General features: G+C 42.7%; 1 protein-coding gene across 5 annotated transcripts in view; it reads left to right on the top strand.

Moving 5' to 3' along the window:
* The window catches only part of LOC139445632 (uncharacterized), a 54,648-nt gene that overhangs the window by 29,126 nt on the left and 5,606 nt on the right, over positions 1–19,916 (top strand). For all 5 annotated transcript variants that reach the window (XM_071226809.1, XM_071226808.1, XM_071226807.1 and 2 more), the window contains 14 exons: positions 404–547; positions 1,183–1,296; positions 2,808–2,916; positions 4,107–4,201; positions 6,691–6,741; positions 7,753–7,869; positions 8,542–8,694; positions 8,923–9,039; positions 10,055–10,228; positions 13,735–13,871; positions 15,253–15,313; positions 18,098–18,303; positions 18,948–19,134; positions 19,469–19,564. In XM_071226809.1, the coding sequence (XP_071082910.1) occupies positions 404–547; positions 1,183–1,296; positions 2,808–2,916; positions 4,107–4,201; positions 6,691–6,741; positions 7,753–7,869; positions 8,542–8,694; positions 8,923–9,039; positions 10,055–10,228; positions 13,735–13,871; positions 15,253–15,313; positions 18,098–18,303; positions 18,948–19,134; positions 19,469–19,564 (1,761 nt within the window). The remainder of the gene's footprint in view (positions 1–403; positions 548–1,182; positions 1,297–2,807; positions 2,917–4,106; positions 4,202–6,690; positions 6,742–7,752; positions 7,870–8,541; positions 8,695–8,922; positions 9,040–10,054; positions 10,229–13,734; positions 13,872–15,252; positions 15,314–18,097; positions 18,304–18,947; positions 19,135–19,468; positions 19,565–19,916) is intronic.

Here is a 19,916-nt window from a genome sequence, read left to right as displayed (position 1 = left end):
TTTGACTGACTGGATATGGCTAATTGTAAACTTTGAAATATTGTTATCATATGGCTATGAAGTTTATTGATCCTGTTTATATATGCTGACTATTTGTCATCATTATTCCTCTCAAGAGCATGTGTTGGACGCATGGCATGATACAGTACAGGGTGTAGGTAGTAGGAGGAAAAAGTACATCTCCGATCAGCTGGAGGCAAAAACTGGTTTTTGTTCAAACATTAGAAAAATGTTTTCAGCAAACATCTAAAATCATGAAAAAGAAAAAGTCCAAAATCTCATTCACATGAAGACCCTTAGCAAAGTTCCCAACAGTTTCTACAAGTGAATATTTTTCTCATTTCCTAAATTAATGTTGTCCTGTGGGCCAAAGGTTGCTACTTGCTGTTCTCTGTCCATACAGACTCGGAGAGGTCAGGGTGCCAGTACTTCAAGGGGAGGTAATCAGTCTCAACCGGCGACCTCCAGTGTACCAAGAAACCGTGATGACAGGGAAGGCGTCATCAACCACCCACGGAGGGGAAAGATCACCACATATATGTTTAATGTGAGTCTTGGGGGTTTTCTAACATGGCAGGTGATAGGGGATTCAGTGGCAGATAGGACATTCAGAAGCAGATAGGGGATTCAATGGAAAATGATAGTGGATTCTGTGGTAGATAGGGGTTTCAGTGGCAGGTGATAAGAAACAAAATGGCAAATGATAGGGGATTCAGTGGAAAGTGATAGGGGATTCAGTGGCAGATAGGGGAGCAGATAGGGGATTCAGTGGCAGATAGGGGATTCAGTTGTAGATAGGGGATTCAGTGGCAAGTAATAGGGTATTCAGTGGCAGATTGGGGATTCAGTGGTAAGTAGGGCATTCAGTGGCAAGTGATAGGGGATTTAGTGGGGAGAGATAGGGGATTTAGTTGGGAGAGGTAGGGGATTCAGTGTCAAGAGTTATGTTCATTGCAATGAAAATATCAAGTGTTGTGTTCACCTTTCTCAACTTCAGAAAACTCACACTGAAGGATAAAGTAAAAAATATTAATTATTGAAAAAATCAGAAATGTGCCAGGTCCAAATTCCAAATGTCTTATCTTATTGGCATCTAAACTATATGTGGAATAATATGCATTAACACTCACTCACTCACTCACTCACTCACTCACTCACTCACTCACTCACTCACTCTTGCAGGAGAAGCAGTACAGCCACTGTTACTATGACAAGGAATCAGGGTCCTGGCTCCGGCTTCCGATTGGCTGGGAGCTGCACCACGAGCTCATCAAGAACATGGTGGACCAAGTGGAGGTGGGTGTGTGATGGATGCCGTGTACACAGGGTATGTCCTTGTGTGGGGTAGGCTGGCTGGGGTGGACAAGGTTGTGTAGGCCGAGTTGAGACGGCCAGGGAAAGTGGTTGTTCAGTACCCTCAATCAAAGTCTTTTAAAGTATTTGCCAGGAAATCTGGTCTATGGCGAATGCCAATAGAAATCTGCCACTGATTTTCAGTCTGTTGGCTGTATTTATTAGGGCATTATATTATTTCACTCGCGTATTCAGTGAATCGAACCATATCCATTCATGAATTGAATTTGTTATTCCTGGCCACTAGAATCGAATATTTTTTAATACGCAATCATGTGCATGTACAAACCTTGTACCTGAAAATATCCAAAAGAACATATTATATGCATAGATTTCTTCAAGGACAACACTCTTATATTATTTAATTTGACAGTATTGTGGTCACTGGTCATTGCAGCATTTGAGCAGAAACTAATACCTGGATAAGTGCAGTATATAAATGTATAATATATTAATAATTAACAAACCATGTCAAATAATTTATGTTCTCAATGTTTCTCTGAAGATAACAAATAATACTTCAGCTGCTGACTTGTTATTGTATTCGGGAATTAATATTCGTATTCATATTCATGATACCTGTTTGACGTGCAATTTGGCTCTAGATTTTGTTTACAAACCTTAAATAGTTATAATTGCGTGCTTGCTTGCACCATGTATCCTAATGGTGAGCATGACATAAAGAAACAATAGTGTATTGTGACAACAGAGCTCGCTTCAACTCAGGCACACCGGTACAGTAGCACCCATGGTGGACAACCCTCATTCAGCCATACAGTATAAGTCATCAAAAACATTTTAAAAAGATGAAGCTCTGATCTTCCACATTGAGACAGGAACACGACTGTCTAGGTTCGAGTCCAGGGGTTAATAACGTGTAGAGGTTTGATGCTGGCGACATGCAACATGCTTCAGCAGACCTCCAAGAATATTACTGATGTCACTAGACTGCACATGCTCAGATGCCTAAGCCTATTGTAGTGGGGATTTCAATGTTACACTGAAGATACTCAACCACTGACACTGAACTCAGACAGTATTTGTAACCACTATAATGCCAGTTATGTGTAACAATCTGCAGACAGGATTATGTCTCCCCACTTAAGGGGGAATGACATATTGTTTTTGTCATTTGTGTCAGCATTCCCATCCTATTCTGAGCCATAACCTGAAAACGTTCAATGTTTTTCGTTGAAACTTGGCATATACATTTCTCATCAGTTTAACTGGTGCCTTTTTTCTAAATTTCTCTAATTTTCATTTTGTTGTATTTCCATGGAATTTTTTTTAGGAAAAATAGTCTCAACCAACTCTAGGCTTTGTTTTTATGATTCAAACAGTCTTACCTTTTTGGATCTCCATGGAATCAAACTGTAAATTATTTGCATCCATTTTTTAATTATTCTTGTATAGACACAATATGTTGCATACATGTGTGTTTGCTGCTGCTGTAGGAGGCGCTGCCTCACTGGAACGACCGTCTGGACATCCTGGCGGCGCTCAGGGCCTGCAACTACAGCGCCGATGAGTGCATCTCCATGTACTTCCACCTGGAGGGCGACGGTGAGGTCCAGCTTTGCTTCTTGTTGTTTAACGCCACACTCAGCAATATTCCAGCTATATGATGGTGGTCTGTAAGTATTTGTGCCTGGACCAGGCAATCCAGTGATCAATATCATGAGCAACGATCCAATCCATGACATCAGGGTACGAAGACATTCTAATAACCCAGGTGAGCCTGACGTCCAGCTGACTCCTACAACATACTCAGTGGTAGAGTATTGTAACCAATTGTAACATGGTATTCTCATGGCTTTCCTGGCTTGTTGCATATGTTCAAAGTTTCACCAAAGTGGTAAAGACCTGCATCACTTTGGGCTTTCCTCCCCCTATTATTTGGAATACTGTCCAAGGAGGTGTTTGTGAAGATTCAGGTTAGAATTGGTCTTCAGCAAACCATGCATGTCTCAATGGGTGTCTATGCTTGTTGTTAGAGGCAACTAACGGGATTTGGGGATCACTCTCGCTGACTTCGCTGACTTGGTTGATGCATGTCATTGCATCTCATTTGCGTATATCGATGCTGATGATGTCAATCACTGGATCATCTGTTCCAGACTTGTTTATTTATAGACCACCGTCATACAGCTTAAGTATTATTGAGGGTGGCGTTAAACAAGAAATAAACAAACAGTATAACTGAAATACTGTTCAAGGCAGAGTTAGACCATATCAGTGAAATGCTGTTCAATGCACAGTTAGACCATATTAGTGAAATAATGTTCAAGGCAGAGTTAGACCATATCAGTGAAATGCTGTTCAAGGCAGAGTTAGACCATATCAGTGAAATGTTGTTCAAGGCAGATTTAGACCATATCAGTGAAATAATGTTCAAGGCAGAGTTAGACCATATCAGTGAAATAACATTCAAGGCAGAGTTAGACCTTATCAGTGAAATGCTGTTCAAGGCAGAGTTAGACCATATCAGTGAAATGCTGTTCAAGGCACAGTTAGACCGTATCAGTGAAATAATGTACAAGGCACAGTTAGACCATATCAGTGAAATAATGTAATGTTCAAGGCAGAGTTAGACCATATCAGTGAAATAATGTTCAAGGCAGAGTTAGACCATATCAGTGAAATAATGTTCAAGGCAGAGTTAGACGGTGTTAAGAGCTATATATCGGAAATGCTGTTCAAGGTGGTGTTAATCCAAACTCACTAACTCACTCACTCCATGGTTTCCCCCCCAGACTGGCTGAAAGTCCCCCGGACATCCAAGGAAGCCCAGCACCAAGCTGACAGGGAGATCCGGTTAGCGGTGCTGGAAAAGAAAGTCAGAGAACTGGTAAGGAGGAAGAACATGCACAACTTGCATCAGTTGTTTTTGCTTTAAGCCTTGGTGAACAATACCAATAATGGATTTCTCAGGTAGATTCACGAGAATTGAACCCAGACTTTCAGCTTAGTGAGGTGGTGCACCATCTGCTGAGCCACCTCACTGCTCCCCAGAACGCCAATGCAGGAATATGAATGATGATTGTATATCAACATGATAGACAGCATGTGCAGGAATTTGTGAACGAACATGATATTTTGAAACAGTCAGATCGGTGGGAATTCTGGAATTAAAGACTTACAGAGGAATGGTATAAGGTACAGAACTTGTTGTGCAGAGTTGCATCCATAAGTAGCCCAAGGATCGTCTGACCATGGGTTCGAATCCAAGATTCACCTTATCATAATCACAGGTTTGTCCAGCCAGCACAATGCACATTGGTTTAAAAACGTGGTAAGAGGTACGATTTGTATCAGTGGGGTCCAGCCAGCACCATGCGAATTGGCTTTAAAACGTGGTAAGAGGTACGATTTGTATCAGTGGGGTCCAGCCAGCGCCATGCGCATTGGCTTTTAAACGTGGTAAGAGGTACGATTTGTATCAGTGGGGTCCAGCCAGCACCATGCGCATTGGCTTTTGAACGTGGTAAGAGGTACGATTTGTATCAGTGGGGTCCAGCCAGCTCCATGCGCATTGGCTTTTGAACGTGGTAAGAGGTACGATTTGTATCAGTGGGGTCCAGCCAGCACCATGCGCATTGGCTTTTAAACGTGGTAAGAGGTACGATTTGTATCAGTGGGGTCCAGCCAGCACCATGCGCATTGGCTTTAAAACGTGGTAAGAGGTACGATTTGTATCAGTGGGGTCCAGCCAGCACCATGCGCATTGGCTTTAAAACGTGGTAAGAGGTACGATTTGTATCAGTGGGGTCCAGCCAGCGCCATGCGCATTGGCTTTTGAACGTGGTAAGAGGTACGATTTGTATCAGTGGGGTCCAGCCAGCACCATGCGCATTGGCTTTAAAACGTGGTAAGAGGTACGATTTGTATCAGTGGGGTCCAGCCAGCGCCATGCGCATTGGCTTTTGAACGTGGTAAGAGGTACGATTTGTATCAGTGGGGTCCAGCCAGCGCCATGCGCATTGGCTTTTGAACGTGGTAAGAGGTACGATTTGTATCAGTGGGGTCCAGCCAGCACCATGCGCATTGGCTTTTAAACGTGGTAAGAGGTACGATTTGTATCAGTGGGGTCCAGCCAGCACCATGCGCATTGGCTTTTGAACGTGGTAAGAGGTACGATTTGTATCAGTGGGGTCCAGCCAGCACCATGCGCATTGGCTTTTAAACGTGGTAAGAGGTACGATTTGTATCAGTGGGGTCCAGCCAGCACCATGCGCATTGGCTTTAAAACGTGGTAAGAGGTACGATTTGTATCAGTGGGGTCCAGCCAGCACCATGCGCATTGGCTTTTGAACGTGGTAAGAGGTACGATTTGTATCAGTGGGGTCCAGCCAGCGCCATGCGCATTGGCTTTTGAACGTGGTAAGAGGTACGATTTGTATCAGTGGGGTCCAGCCAGCACCATGCGCATTGGCTTTTGAACGTGGTAAGAGGTACGATTTGTATCAGTGGGGTCCAGCCAGCACCATGCGCATTGGCTTTAAAACGTGGTAAGAGGTACGATTTGTATCAGTGGGGTCCAGCCAGCACCATGCGCATTGGCTTTTAAACGTGGTAAGAGGTACGATTTGTATCAGTGGGGTCCAGCCAGCACCATGCGCATTGGCTTTTGAACGTGGTAAGAGGTACGATTTGTATCAGTGGGGTCCAGCCAGCAACATGCGCATTGAATTTTAAACGTGGTAAGAGGTACGATTTGTATCAGTGGGGTCCAGCCAGCACCATGCGCATTGGCTTTTGAACGTGGTAAGAGGTACGATTTGTATCAGTGGGGTCCAGCCAGCACCATGCGCATTGGCTTTAAAACGTGGTAAGAGGTACGATTTGTATCAGTGGGGTCCAGCCAGCGCCATGCGCATTGGCTTTTAAACGTGGTAAGAGGTACGATTTGTATCAGTGGGGTTTTCCTTCCCCACTCAGTTGATGCAGCGTGATATGATGGAAATATTGTGTTAATCCCCACTCACTCACTCATTCATGTCTTACATACATACCCATTTCACTTTGACTCAGATGACAAACAACAATGTTGTTGTTCTTGTTTTTATCTATGTTTATTCACAAGCCCCTGTTACAGTTAGGAGATCCAATCCCAGGGTAAACATGAACCTCCACCCGATCCCATTAGTCACCTCTTATGACAAGCATTGTCGCCTCTTATGGCAAGCATGGGTTGCTGAAGACCTATTTTACCCCGGATCTTCACGGGTAGTGATATCCTTACAGGCCAGCCATACAACTTGTATGGGTGTTTACAAGATGGCAATAGGCCTCCACATACGTAGATTCCTGTACAAGTACTGATGATGTGTGTTGCAGGAGAAGGACTTGCAGCAGGAGGAGAAGGGACGGAGAGAAGCAGAGGAACAGGTACAGAGCTGCTCTTGAATGTCGGTCAGGTGCAATGTTCGAAATAAAATATATGGCCAGGCTGTAAGCAGGACCCAAAGAAACCTGAAACTGTGGGCCCGACACGAGCTCTACCTGCCACGGGCCTTCAGACAAGCTGATTTGGAACACTGATGAGGTGTAGGACCGTGGCCAGATGTCTGTATGCCCTTGTACATCTGATGCCGCTATCTGGAGGTCATCTCACGTCTACATCGTCATACATTGGAACCTGTTAACACCAGAGCTTGATCCATTCCTCAAAGTGATCTTAGCGCTAAGACGAACATAACTCCCTATCTTAACATAGAGTTACAACAGTCGTAGCATTAAGATCACTTTGTGAAACGGGGCCCACACTGTTTTATCAAATCTGATGTCTGTGTACATCGACTGATTTAGGATCCTGTCATTTCTAAGTTATTCTTTCTGCTTCAATGAGTGGCCTTAGGGAACGTCTTTTTTGATGGAAGAGTCACCTTGGTCACTTAATGCTGATTCTTGCCTTTGCTATCCTGGTATTTCAAATTTAAGTCTCATATGTACTCGGGGACACAAGGGAGGTAAGTTATTCTGTCCTTTCTTCACAGATAGAGGTATTTGATGGGAACCACAACAACAAAAATTTAAATACACTGAACTTTTCCCTGAATTTGTTTCTGGTAAAACATGAGGCATAATCTTTTCTCTTAATTTTTTCTGGAATATTTTTGAAGAGATTAAGCTGACCACTTTTTGTTGCCACCAGCCTCAGTTGTTACAGATTCATTCCTTAAATCAATTACCTCAGTAGCACTGCTGACTGAAGGTGTCGTAGTATTGTTCGAGACTGAGATATGGAGACACACCACCACATTGCCCCATCCCCTCTCCATCATAATATGATATCAATTCAGTGTCGGTTAGACATTAAGGTGCAAGAAAATATTTTATACATATTTTACTTTTCTGAACCTGCTTTTACGTGACAAATGTTTTCTTCTTGCCTGTCAGTTGAACAAACTGCAGGAACAGTACAGCACAATATCTGCTGAGGCCAAGATCGCAACTACGCAGGTTGAGGCGATGCAGTCCTCGCGACCCAAGACAGCTCGACCAAAAACACCAAAGGTAAAAACACCAGGGGAACAATTATTGACAGCCATGATGAACATTAAATGAAATCTAGGTACAATCACCCAAGTTATGTATTTCTACATGATGGGACTTTTTATACAAAACGTTTTGTTGGTCAACCTGTTGAATGAACATTGAAATCGTTAATCTTGTCCTGATTTAACACCTGGCGTAATCACTGATTTTCAGTGATCCATTCATATAATTTTCATCACTGTTTTGCCTTTTATGCGCGATGGAAACTGTGTTGGCAGATAATCGAGACTGGTTAGTCTCTGGCGTTGAAGGGGGCACGGGTGGCCCAGTCGTCTAAGGCGCCGCGATTCGCTGTGCAGAGTTGCATCCCTTGGGCAAGCCAGAAACCTATGATTGTGGGTTCGAATCCCGGTTCGCCCCGATTATGTTTCTAGGTTTGTCAGCACCATACCAGTGGTCTTGGGTTTCACCGAAGTGGTAAACGTCTCATACCTGCATCACTTCGGGCTTTCCTCCCACATTAAGCTGACACGCCGTGATATAACTGGAATAGTGTTAAAAGCGGTGTTAAACACAACTCACTCACTCACTCTGGCGTTGGTGTTTTATATTTCCATGATATTCAACTGCAATATGGTAAGGATGTTAATAAGAGTTGTCCTCCACCTGCTTGAGTTGTCTCCCTTGCAGACCAGCAAGGCACCACCTCCAGGAAGTCTCGGCATATTCAGTGATGACTTGGACGAGTTGAACAACAAGGCGAAGAATCTTCACAAGTCGCACGTGCACCTCAAGATGGACGTGGAGCGCCACTTCGGGACTCTCGGCAAGATGATAAAAGAGGTATGACAGCTCAGTGGGAACTGGATCAACTACCTCTCTCACAGTTGTCATTGAGGAATAATTGTTACCCTGGCTGTTTTCATAGACCCTATTACTGTGTAAAATGCAGATATAACTAGTTTGTTGCCATGTACTATTGTCAGGCACTGTCAGATGTAGGTCAGATAACGTGTCACTGCGACTGCTTTAGTTCTGCTAATGTTGTACTACTGTCATTGTGTTGATTAGGCGCTGTCAGCCGTGAGTCAGATCAAGCACTCGGAGTCCGGCCAGATGAAGGAGTTGGAGGAAGTGCGGGCTCTGTACCAGAAAGAGGCTCTCCAGAGGAAGTTGCTCTACAACCAGGTACTACTTTCCTGTCTCACATACAACCTCTACTGTTTAACTGTTGTAGTTCAGGGAGAAGTGGGGCGGTGGGGTAGCCTAATGGTTAAAGTGTTCGCTCGTCTCGCTGAAGACCCGGGTTCGATTCCGCACATGGGTACAACTTGTGAAGCCTGTGTCCCCCACTATGATATTGCTGGAATATTGCTTAAAGTGGGCGTGAAACAACACTCGCTCACTTGCTCACCGCGTTCACTGGTTTACAAAGTTGACTTTGACTGAATGACTGAGACTGGTACATTGACTGGTACAAGCTGTAATAAAATAAACAAAGCCTATTAAGAATAAAGTTCAAACCAAATGAAATTAATCTACAAAAGAAATAATACATGAACGTGAAAACAGCATGAAAATACCATAATGTTACACCATAATGCAGACAGCATTGTTGACATAATATAGATATTATTGTGGGATTTTCCGGATTTTAAGCAGTAACAACAATTGAAATCTTATGCCATTAAAATATACAAAATTTACCATTTTACAACATGTAAGCTGCAGAAAAATATATATTGGCTACAAACAAAGCATTCTCCATTTATACTCACAAAATTTTGGTGTCTTAAATCCCCACAAAAAGTCTAAGTTTGTCGATAACCGCAGCTATCAACTTCCAAACAAACCGTGGTTTCCAAAATGGTGGCCAAATTCCTAAACGGCACAAACCAAAACCGAGAAATTGAAACTTGGTAAAACAGCCTTGAAATACAAAAACTGTTTCAATTCCCAACACTCCAGATGACTTGTACTTGTGAAATGTCCTAGTGAGGAGAGAGTGAGTGAGGTAGGGTTTAACACGTTCTGATGAGGAATACCTATGGGGAAGCTTATAGTCAGTTTGTTGTGTGCGTGTCAAAGAAACAAGGCTGCATAAATGAGAGATTTTAAAGTTATGTTATGCACACCTAGGGAGCACCTGTATGTATTATGCTGTCATACTATTTTGTAATTTTAATTGATTATTTTATTTAAGCTTCAAGAGCTTCGTGGGAATATCCGAGTGTTCTGCCGAGCGAGGAAAGATACCCGCACCAAGTGCTGTCTGACGTTCCCATCAGACCAGGACATTACCATCACTAGCAAGGAGGGCTCGAAGAAGACGTTCAGCTACGACAAGGTGTTTGACACAGAGACGACTCAGGACCAGGTGAGCTTCAGCGTTTCTTCCTGCTCATGATTCATACAAACACATTTGAATGTATTGACCTTTTTCACACTTTCGCCATCCTGGATCGAAAACGAGGCTTGGAGAGCATAGCTCCATGCAGTGTGAGTCGCATCAGCTGATAGGGAACAGACAGCATGTTGTGCATTTCACTGATTGACATTTCAAACAAACAAAAAATGGTATCCTCTGTATCTAATACAGAAAATATTTCACATTTAATCATGAGGTCCTACTAAAATATGCCTGTAATACACTGGAATTAGCATTTTGCTGTCAGGATCCCGGAAGTGAATCGAAAGGTGCATTTCGAGATATGTATTTCAGAAATAGATTGGAAAAGGAAACTAAAAAATGATGCATGAAATTGAAGAAATATAAGAATTGATACAACCACCAACTTCTTGAGCACCCTGACCTAGTCCTGTATGATGATAGGTAATTGTATATCTAAAGGAAGCTACTAATACATTTATTCTGAATAGTTTGAAAATGTCTTGATCAGATATGAGTACAGATAAAATAACCAGAGATAAAAAGGAATCAACTTCAATTGCTAATCAAGCCAAGATAAAATATATGTATCGGTACAAATTATGTTGATGGAACAATCTGGATTTCTCATATTTAACAGAGAAAAACAAACCGAAATTTTCATGTCTTTATTTATCACAATATAAGTTTTCCAAACTTAACATGGACCGGGTGTCTTTGTCAGTCAAAAGCATCTAATTAAATTCCAGGAGAAAATAATTTTCTTGCTTGTAAACAAATGGTACAATGTGTTTTTTTAGTGTCTGATAAATATTGGCCATGTTGTTTTGTGAGTGAATAAGGCTTTTCACTTCCTCGTCCTATTTAAGTGGAATGTGACAGGAAGCACATTTATTGATTGAATGAATATGGCTTTTCACTTCCTCGTCCTTTGACAGGACGCACATTATAACCAGTATCCATCACCGGATACTAGTACTTCATTGTGTTGACTTGCTGGCCTGAAATGAATAATTCAATAATATTGTAATAATATTTCTACTTGAATAAAAAATATTTTATAAACAATGCATATTCACCTTCTCTCAAAATATTGCTTATTTAGAAAACAACATTCTTCTGAAATAGAGAAATGTAAGGAAAATTAATCACAGTGTGTAACATTACATGCTACTTTAGAACAATCTTGAAGGCAACAATTCATCTGATATGTCTAAAACTCAAACAGTATATTCTGTGTAAACAGTAAACTCAACAGATGCATCAATTTAATGACAGTGTACTACAGCTCTTTATATCAATGTCACACAGAAATTCACTCTTGTTTTAATGAAACACGTTTTGATATTTGTATTACCGGTATGTATTTAATCATGAAATACTTTGTTTAGTCTGACCATGCTGAAAACATACTTTCGCTAGAGTGAAATAAATAAGATTTTTATTATAATCAGGTGAAATATCACATTTTGTCACACTTACTGTCAGTCTGCCTCATTGACACTATGGTTTTCTGAGTAAGGTCATGAAGATCACTAAGAAAATATAAGACTTGAATTTATTTTGTCCAATGAAATGTTTATCTCTTCTTGTGGTTTACTAAAGTTGATATCTTGACTTGAAAATATTAACTTTGTCAGATCACAAGATGAGATAAATTCATGCTATCATCGTTATTTGACAAGGAAAACAAATTTCTTCTATATATTTATATTTTTTTATATTTCTGGTTTTGATTGAATTATAAAAATTATAAAAATTATCACACCACTTGACTTGATTGAAATAAACTAAAGTTCTAAAAATTGTTAACAATAGTAAAATATTACATCATAACAATATAATTATTGCAAAATGACACAGTAAGCACAACTATATTCTTACATATAAATTGATATGAATAATAATCAATAATACATGGCAATTGCTTGCACAAAAGAAATAATTTTGTTTTAAAAGTTTCAAAACATGTTTGTGGACATAAAACCAGATGGGTTTCACAATTAAACAAAGGGAATAAATGAGTTATGATTGCAATACGCATGGGAATTAAAAATAATTCTGTTTATACTTTAAGTTTATAGTAATGTCAATATCAATTTATGCATTTGAAATATTTGAATACAAACTGTTAAAGAATTATCTGTTTCTGTAAATTATATAAAGATCACATGTAGATTGAACATTTACTGGCCATTAATTAGTTGGGTTTTTGTTCATTTCATGGCATGATTAATTTAGTAGGTAAAGTAAATATAATTTTGGTAGAAATATGGTTTACAAAATTGCAGATCAAACTGTACTTTACTTCAAATATATACACACCCTTTATGTAATAATTCAGTTGAAATATTTCACCTCATGCTATCTAATCTGTTAACATTGACAATCAAAATAACAACTGTTCACAATCACAACAGCACAAGTCGATCTAGAGGTCTAATATTTTATTGGAATGCGTTTGAGTACATTACAATTTACATCAAATACGCAACTGATGCAAAATTCTGATTTGTTACGATTGTAATTTCTTAGTAGGTTACAATTTGATACATTATATCAACATATCAATTTAGATAGTTTCTGACATATATCTAGATATGGTCAAAAGGTCAATATTTCGACTTCAAAAACAACCCGCAAAGTTATTTAAACTCACAATAAATAGTTTGGCTTAATGGTGTGTAAACAATGAATTATTCTTTACAAGATCTCAGTAGCATTTGTATTAAGTCTGTTCAGCTACCATAAACTGCACTGGGAGTTACCAGGTGGTCATGGATATTTTAAATTGAAATCACAACAGAACGGCCAGACTCAAATTTATATTGGTAAGGAGACCAGATAACAGTAGAATAGTTTGTCAATGATAAGAATAAGAATAATGTTCAATACTTACGATAAATGTACCGGGATGGTTAAATTGTCACAGTTTGTCCCGATTGCGTGCCTTGTTGACATTTCCATGTGTTTCATGTGCTATCCAGCCTTCATCTTCTGCTCTCCAAGCCTCGCTTTCAAACCGGAAGTAGCGAAGTGTGAAAAGGGTCAATAGGTTTGCGTTAAAGTATTCTGGGACATCATACATTGGACATGCTTATGTAACTGAAAGTGTGAATTGAGTGATTGAATGAGGTGCGTTTCGTGCCACTTTGAGGAGTATATAAGTTAAATCTTCATGTGTCGGTACAACATGGGAGGGAGACACCAAATGTATTTTGTGAACATATGTGTGGCACTCACAGACCCACATCATGATGAGGGTGAATCTGGTAGTTCTGTCGAAAACTCTTGATCCTGGCGCTGGCAAGGGAGGCAACGAATGGTGGCACCTTAGACCACTCATGCCCACAGTGTTGAACTAAACAAATGCTAGTTTTATGATCTGTTCCAATAACCGTTATAGAATTGTTCGTACCTCGTTTATATATCAAGAAAATTCAAGTGCGTCTAAAGATGCTGTTCTAATACCTCGTCTCTATTTTAACAATTAGATATTTGAGGATACGAAGGCCATTGTCACTTCCTGTGTGGATGGGTACAATGTGTGTCTGATGGCGTACGGTCAGACGGGCTCTGGGAAGACCTTCACAATGATGGGGCCGGAGAGTAACCCGGGGATCAACATCAGGTCATTGTTTGTTGTTATCCCATTTCTGTGTTATAACGTGTTATGTCCATTGTCTTGGCAGGTTGTTATTCTTCGTAACGACCCTGTACATGCAATCTCCGGCAGTTGGAGGTTTCAATTCGGATGAAAGGGGACGCAAGCCTTGGTTCATGGTTTTGCATTGTGATGTTCATGACCCACATTGTATCAGTTGGTTTGCACACAATCTCTTCATGGGATATGGTTATCAACGCTATCACCCTTAAGGAGGGTTCTAACCTATACTTATAAACCTATTCATTGGGATCGCTATTAACTAAGAGACTTCTTTCTATAGGCATTAGAACCTATTGTGATTACTTTCCAGTCGGGTTAAATCTCATAAACAGGGACGTTGTAATGTCCCTGGGATTTTATATAATATCCCAGGGATTTTATAGGGTATTCAAGTCATTATTGCTATGATATCCCAGGGATTTTATATAATGTCCTGGGTATTTTATTAATGTAACTTCCATTCAGATTGTAACATGTAATGAAATGTAAAATCAAACGACAAATGTTTTCTTTATGTTCCCGAGTATCGAACTCGCAACCTTCATATCTGTAGCCCAGTGAGTGTACCACGAGGCTACAGAGGTGTTGATAAACCACACTGGTTTTTAGAATGTCCTTTTCAAGATGCTTACGCCAGCAACAGATATTTTACGCACGTTTCCTAAGGTTCATGGAAAGTATGTTCGAAACATAAAAATGTTGATAAATGTTGTTTAAAGTTTCTTTTTTCGGTTTATAAGCATGGAAAAACACTTTCCCTCGGTTTTGGTAGACAGAGCATGCCCTGGGGGTCGGGAAAAACCGGGGGGGCTTCCCTCACCCCAGGGCATGCTCTGTCTACCAAAACCTCGTAAGCGTGTTTTCTCCAATACATAACACAGACGATTAGTCATCCTCCAAAGGCAAGGGAGTTAACTGACTATAAAAGTCCAGTTTACACCCTTGCAGATCTAAGCTGGAATTTCTGGATTCTATTGCAGTGCCACTAGTTGATTTACGAGTTACGTCCCTTCTATGTCCTTCCTATTGACCAATAAGATTCCACCTCTCATATCACTGGCATTTGCATCAATACCACAGCAGGTTATTATGTGTCAATACCACAGCAGGGTATTATGTGTCAATACCACAGCAGGTTATTATGTGTCAATACCACAGCAGGTTATTATTTGTCAATACCACAGTGGGTTATTATGTGTCAATACCACAGCAGGTTATTATATGTCAATACCACAGCACGTTGTATATCAATAACAGCAGGTTATTTTTCTTTGTAATATTTTAAGGTATTTTGTAATATTTGGATACATGTATATAAGTATGAGTTATTTTGTTTGTTTGCCAGAGCTATCACAGAGCTGTTGAAAGTGTGTAACGAGAGAGAGACGATCACGTACACACTCAAGGTGAGACACGGGGGGTACATGCACACTCAAGATGAGACACAAGGGGCACATGCACACTCAAGGTGAGACACAAGGGGCACATGCACACTCAAGGTGAGACACGGGGGGCACATGCACACTCAAGGTGAGACACGGGGGGGTACATGTACACTCAAGGTGAGACATGGGGGGTACATGCACACTCAAGGTGAGACACGGGGGGTACATGCACACTCAAGGTGAGACACGGGGGTACATGCACACTCAAGGTGAGGCACGGGGGTAGGGGTACATGCACACTCAAGGTGAGACACGGGGGGTGCATGTACACTCAAGGTGAGACACGGGGGGTACATGCACACTCAAGGTGAGACACGGGGGGTACATGTACACTCAAGGTGAGACACGGGGGGGTACATGCACACTCTTAGTGAGGCACGGGGGTACATGTACACTCAAGGTGAGACACGGGGGGTACATGTACACTCAAGGTGAGGCACGGGGGGTACATGCACACTCATGGTGAGACACAGGGGGTACATGTACACTCAAGGTGAGACATGGGGGGTACATGCACACTCAAGGTGAGACACGGGGGGTACATGCACACTCAAGGTGAGACACGGGGGTACATGCACACTCAAGGTGAGGCACGGGGGTAGGGGTACATGCACACTCAAGGTGAGACACGGGGGGTGCATGTACACTCAAGGTGAGACACGGGGGGTACATGCACACTCAAGGTGAGACACGGGGGGTACATGCACACTCAAGGTGAGACACGGGGGGTACATGCACACTCAAGGTGAGACACGGGGGGTACATGCACACTCAAGGTGAGACACGGGGGGTACATGTACACTCAAGGTGAGACACGGGGGGTACATGTACACTCAAGGTGAGACACGGGGGGTACATGTACACTCAAGGTGAGACACGGGGGGTACATGCACACTCAAGGTGAGACACGGGGGGTACATGTACACTCAAGGTGAGACACGGGGGGTACATGCACACTCAAGGTGAGACACGGGGGGTACATGTACACTCAAGGTGAGACACGGGGGGTACATGTACACTCAAGGTGAGACACGGGGGTACATGTACACTCAAGGTGAGACACGGGGGGTACATGTACACTCAAGGTGAGACACGGGGGGGTACATGCACACTCTTAGTGAGGCACGGGGGTACATGTACACTCAAGGTGAGACACGGGGGGTACATGTACACTCAAGGTGAGGCACGGGGGGTACATGCACACTCAAGGTGAGACACAGGGGGTACATGTACACTCAAGGTGAGACATGGGGGGTACATGCACACTCAAGGTGAGACACGGGGGGTACATGCACACTCAAGGTGAGACACGGGGGTACATGCACACTCAAGGTGAGGCACGGGGGTAGGGGTACATGCACACTCAAGGTGAGACACGGGGGGTGCATGTACACTCAAGGTGAGACACGGGGGGTACATGCACACTCAAGGTGAGACACGGGGGGTACATGCACACTCAAGGTGAGACACGGGGGGTACATGCACACTCAAGGTGAGACACGGGGGGTACATGCACACTCAAGGTGAGACACGGGGGGTACATGCACACTCAAGGTGAGACACGGGGGGTACATGCACACTCAAGGTGAGACACGGGGGTACATGCACACTCAAGGTGAGACACGGGGGTACATGCACACTCTAGGTGAGACACGGGGGGTACATGTACACTCAAGGTGAGACACGGGGGGTACATGCACACTCAAGGTGAGACACGGGGGGTACATGCACACTCAAGGTGAGGCACGGGGGGTACATGCACACTCTAGGTGAGGCACGGGGGGTACATGCACACTCAAGGTGAGACACGGGGGGTACATGCACACTCAAGGTGAGACACGGGGGGTACATGTACACTCAAGGTGAGACACGGGGGGTACATGCACACTCAAGGTGAGACACGGGGGTACATGCACACTCAAGGTGAGGTACGGGGGTAGGGGTACATGCACACTCAAGGTGAGACACGGGGGGTGCATGTACACTCAAGGTGAGACACGGGGGGTACATGCACACTCAAGGTGAGACACGGGGGGTACATGCACACTCAAGGTGAGACACGGGGGGTACATGCACACTCAAGGTGAGACACGGGGGGTACATGTACACTCAAGGTGAGACACGGGGGGTACATGTACACTCAAGGTGAGACACGGGGGGTACATGTACACTCAAGGTGAGACACGGGGGGTACATGCACACTCAAGGTGAGACACGGGGGGTACATGTACACTCAAGGTGAGACACGGGGGGTACATGTACACTCAAGGTGAGACACGGGGGGTACATGCACACTCAAGGTGAGACACGGGGGGTACATGCACACTCAAGGTGAGACACGGGGGGTACATGCACACTCAAGGTGAGACACGGGGGGTACATGCACACTCAAGGTGAGGCACAGGCAGTACATACACAGCATCAGCATTGGTGTGTTAATAACAACAGGGGAAAATATTTGTCAGACATTATTTAGACAATAACCTAATCACTACTCAGAATTAAAGATTATCTTATTCATTTAAATAATTTTACCATCCAAAACTGGCTCTCACAGGAGATATTCTTAGGTGAGATCAAGCGATATGTCTACATTGTACTTCTCCAAAGTATGTTTTATTATCAATTTCAAAGTTATAAATATGTTAAGCAAAGGCATTTATATTTCATCAGTCATTGATTCGAAATGACATGTCCACCTTGGTCTGTTGTGTACGATGACATGATGTGCCATGTTGTTGGCAGGTGTCTCTCGTGGAAATCTACAACGAAACTGTTGTTGACCTGCTAACGGCTGACGCCAAAACCGTGGAGCTGAAATCAGCTGGGAACAACATCCGCATGCCGAACCTGACCGACCATGAAGTGGCAGAGGTCAAGGACATTAAGCACGTGATGGCAATGGGAGACAAGAACCGGACAACAGCTAGCACCAAGATGAACTCAACCAGGTACACAAACACTGTTTACCTTTGGAGAAGAAAGTGAGGAAGAATGATACGCTGGTTCCCTCGTTCTATTTCAAAATGTACAGGTGACATAACATGTGACGTATGTAATCATATTGCATATGCTACACTATTTGTACCCAGTGGGAGGAGATGAAAATGTGAATGCATATCCTTCCAGTCCCAAATGGTGGGAAAAAAGGCAGTAGAGCTGTGTCTTCAAATTAGACAATTGTTTATGTGAGTGAGTGAGTGAGTATGGTTTTACGCCACTTTTAGCAATATTCCAGCAATATCACGGCGGGGGACACCAGAAATGGGCTTCACACATTGTAACCATGTCGGGAATCGAACCCGGGTCTTCAGCGTGATGAGCGAACGCTTTAACCACTAGGCTACCCGACCGCCCCTCAATTGTTTATGTAGAAATAGTTCCGCTAAGACTAAATTCTAACTCATTCAGTCACTGAGCCTCCATCTCTCAAAGCCACCCAAATCCCACCCACCCACCCACCCACCCACTCACCCACCCACCCACCCACCCACCCACTCACTCACTCACTCACTCACTCACTCACTCACTCACTCACCCACCCACCCACCCACCCACTCACTCACTCACTCACTGCATGTCCTGTTCCTTGCAGTTCGCGGTCCCACCTGGTGCTCCTGCTGAATGTGGAGGGAACAGACAAGGTCTCCGGGGCTGTATCCCGAGGAGTCCTCACGTTGTGCGATCTCGCTGGGTCCGAGAGAATATCAAAAACTGAGGCCCAAGGACAGAGACTGGTGGAGGCTGCTGCCATCAATAAATCGTTATCCGCTCTTGGGCAGGTTGGTAGAAGGATGACAAAGACTTGTATTCACTAAGATCCAATCGGTTCTTTTCAATACAGGAGAAAGATATTTTAGATGAATAGTTTCTTAAAAAATATTGTTTGTTGGCACTAGTGAAAAAAATGAATGCTTTGTTTTGTGTAAAAATACACAATCATCAAAAATTTTGTTCTAATAGTGAAAATGAATGGATTGTTTGATGGTGCTCCTTGATATATAGTTTATTGGCTTCAGCTGGGTAGCTGGGGGAAAAATAGACAAAACTCCCCATCAACCCACCCACCTCCCATACAAATCAATTTCTCTAAGATCCAATGTTTCCGTTCTACAGGTGTTCACAGCGCTAAGATCCAGTCAACTACACGTGCCTTATAGAAACTCCAAACTCACCCAGATTCTTCGGCCATCTCTAGGAGGAGATGCCAAGGTGAGATAACTCCCTATTGATTGGTACAGAAACAAACGTGGACACCTTATTTGACATAGAAATGTAAATTTATGCGGCAAAGGTCTCATTTGACTTGTTTTAATTTTCTCGATGATACAGAGGTGTACTTCTTTAAAGCACACCTGACTGAAAGTCAAGTGAACCAATGATGACACTCCAATTTGTTCAAGCAGTTTGAATCACATTTTATGACATGGGCGCCACATGCAACAATGTTGAAAAAACAATTTATGGCCATGTCTCAGTCATTATTTGTAAAAAATATATTAAAATTTGGTACATGTGTCAACAATGTTCTGCTTTTAGCTATTTTTGACCTTGGTTTGACCTT

This window comes from Haliotis cracherodii, unplaced genomic scaffold, assembly GCF_022045235.1.
Source record: "Haliotis cracherodii isolate W230 unplaced genomic scaffold, xgHalCrac1.p SCAF_6, whole genome shotgun sequence".
NCBI lineage: Eukaryota > Metazoa > Mollusca > Gastropoda > Lepetellida > Haliotidae > Haliotis > Haliotis cracherodii.
Note: the sequence above shows the minus strand (reverse complement) of the source record. Positions and strands in the feature narration are given on the sequence as shown.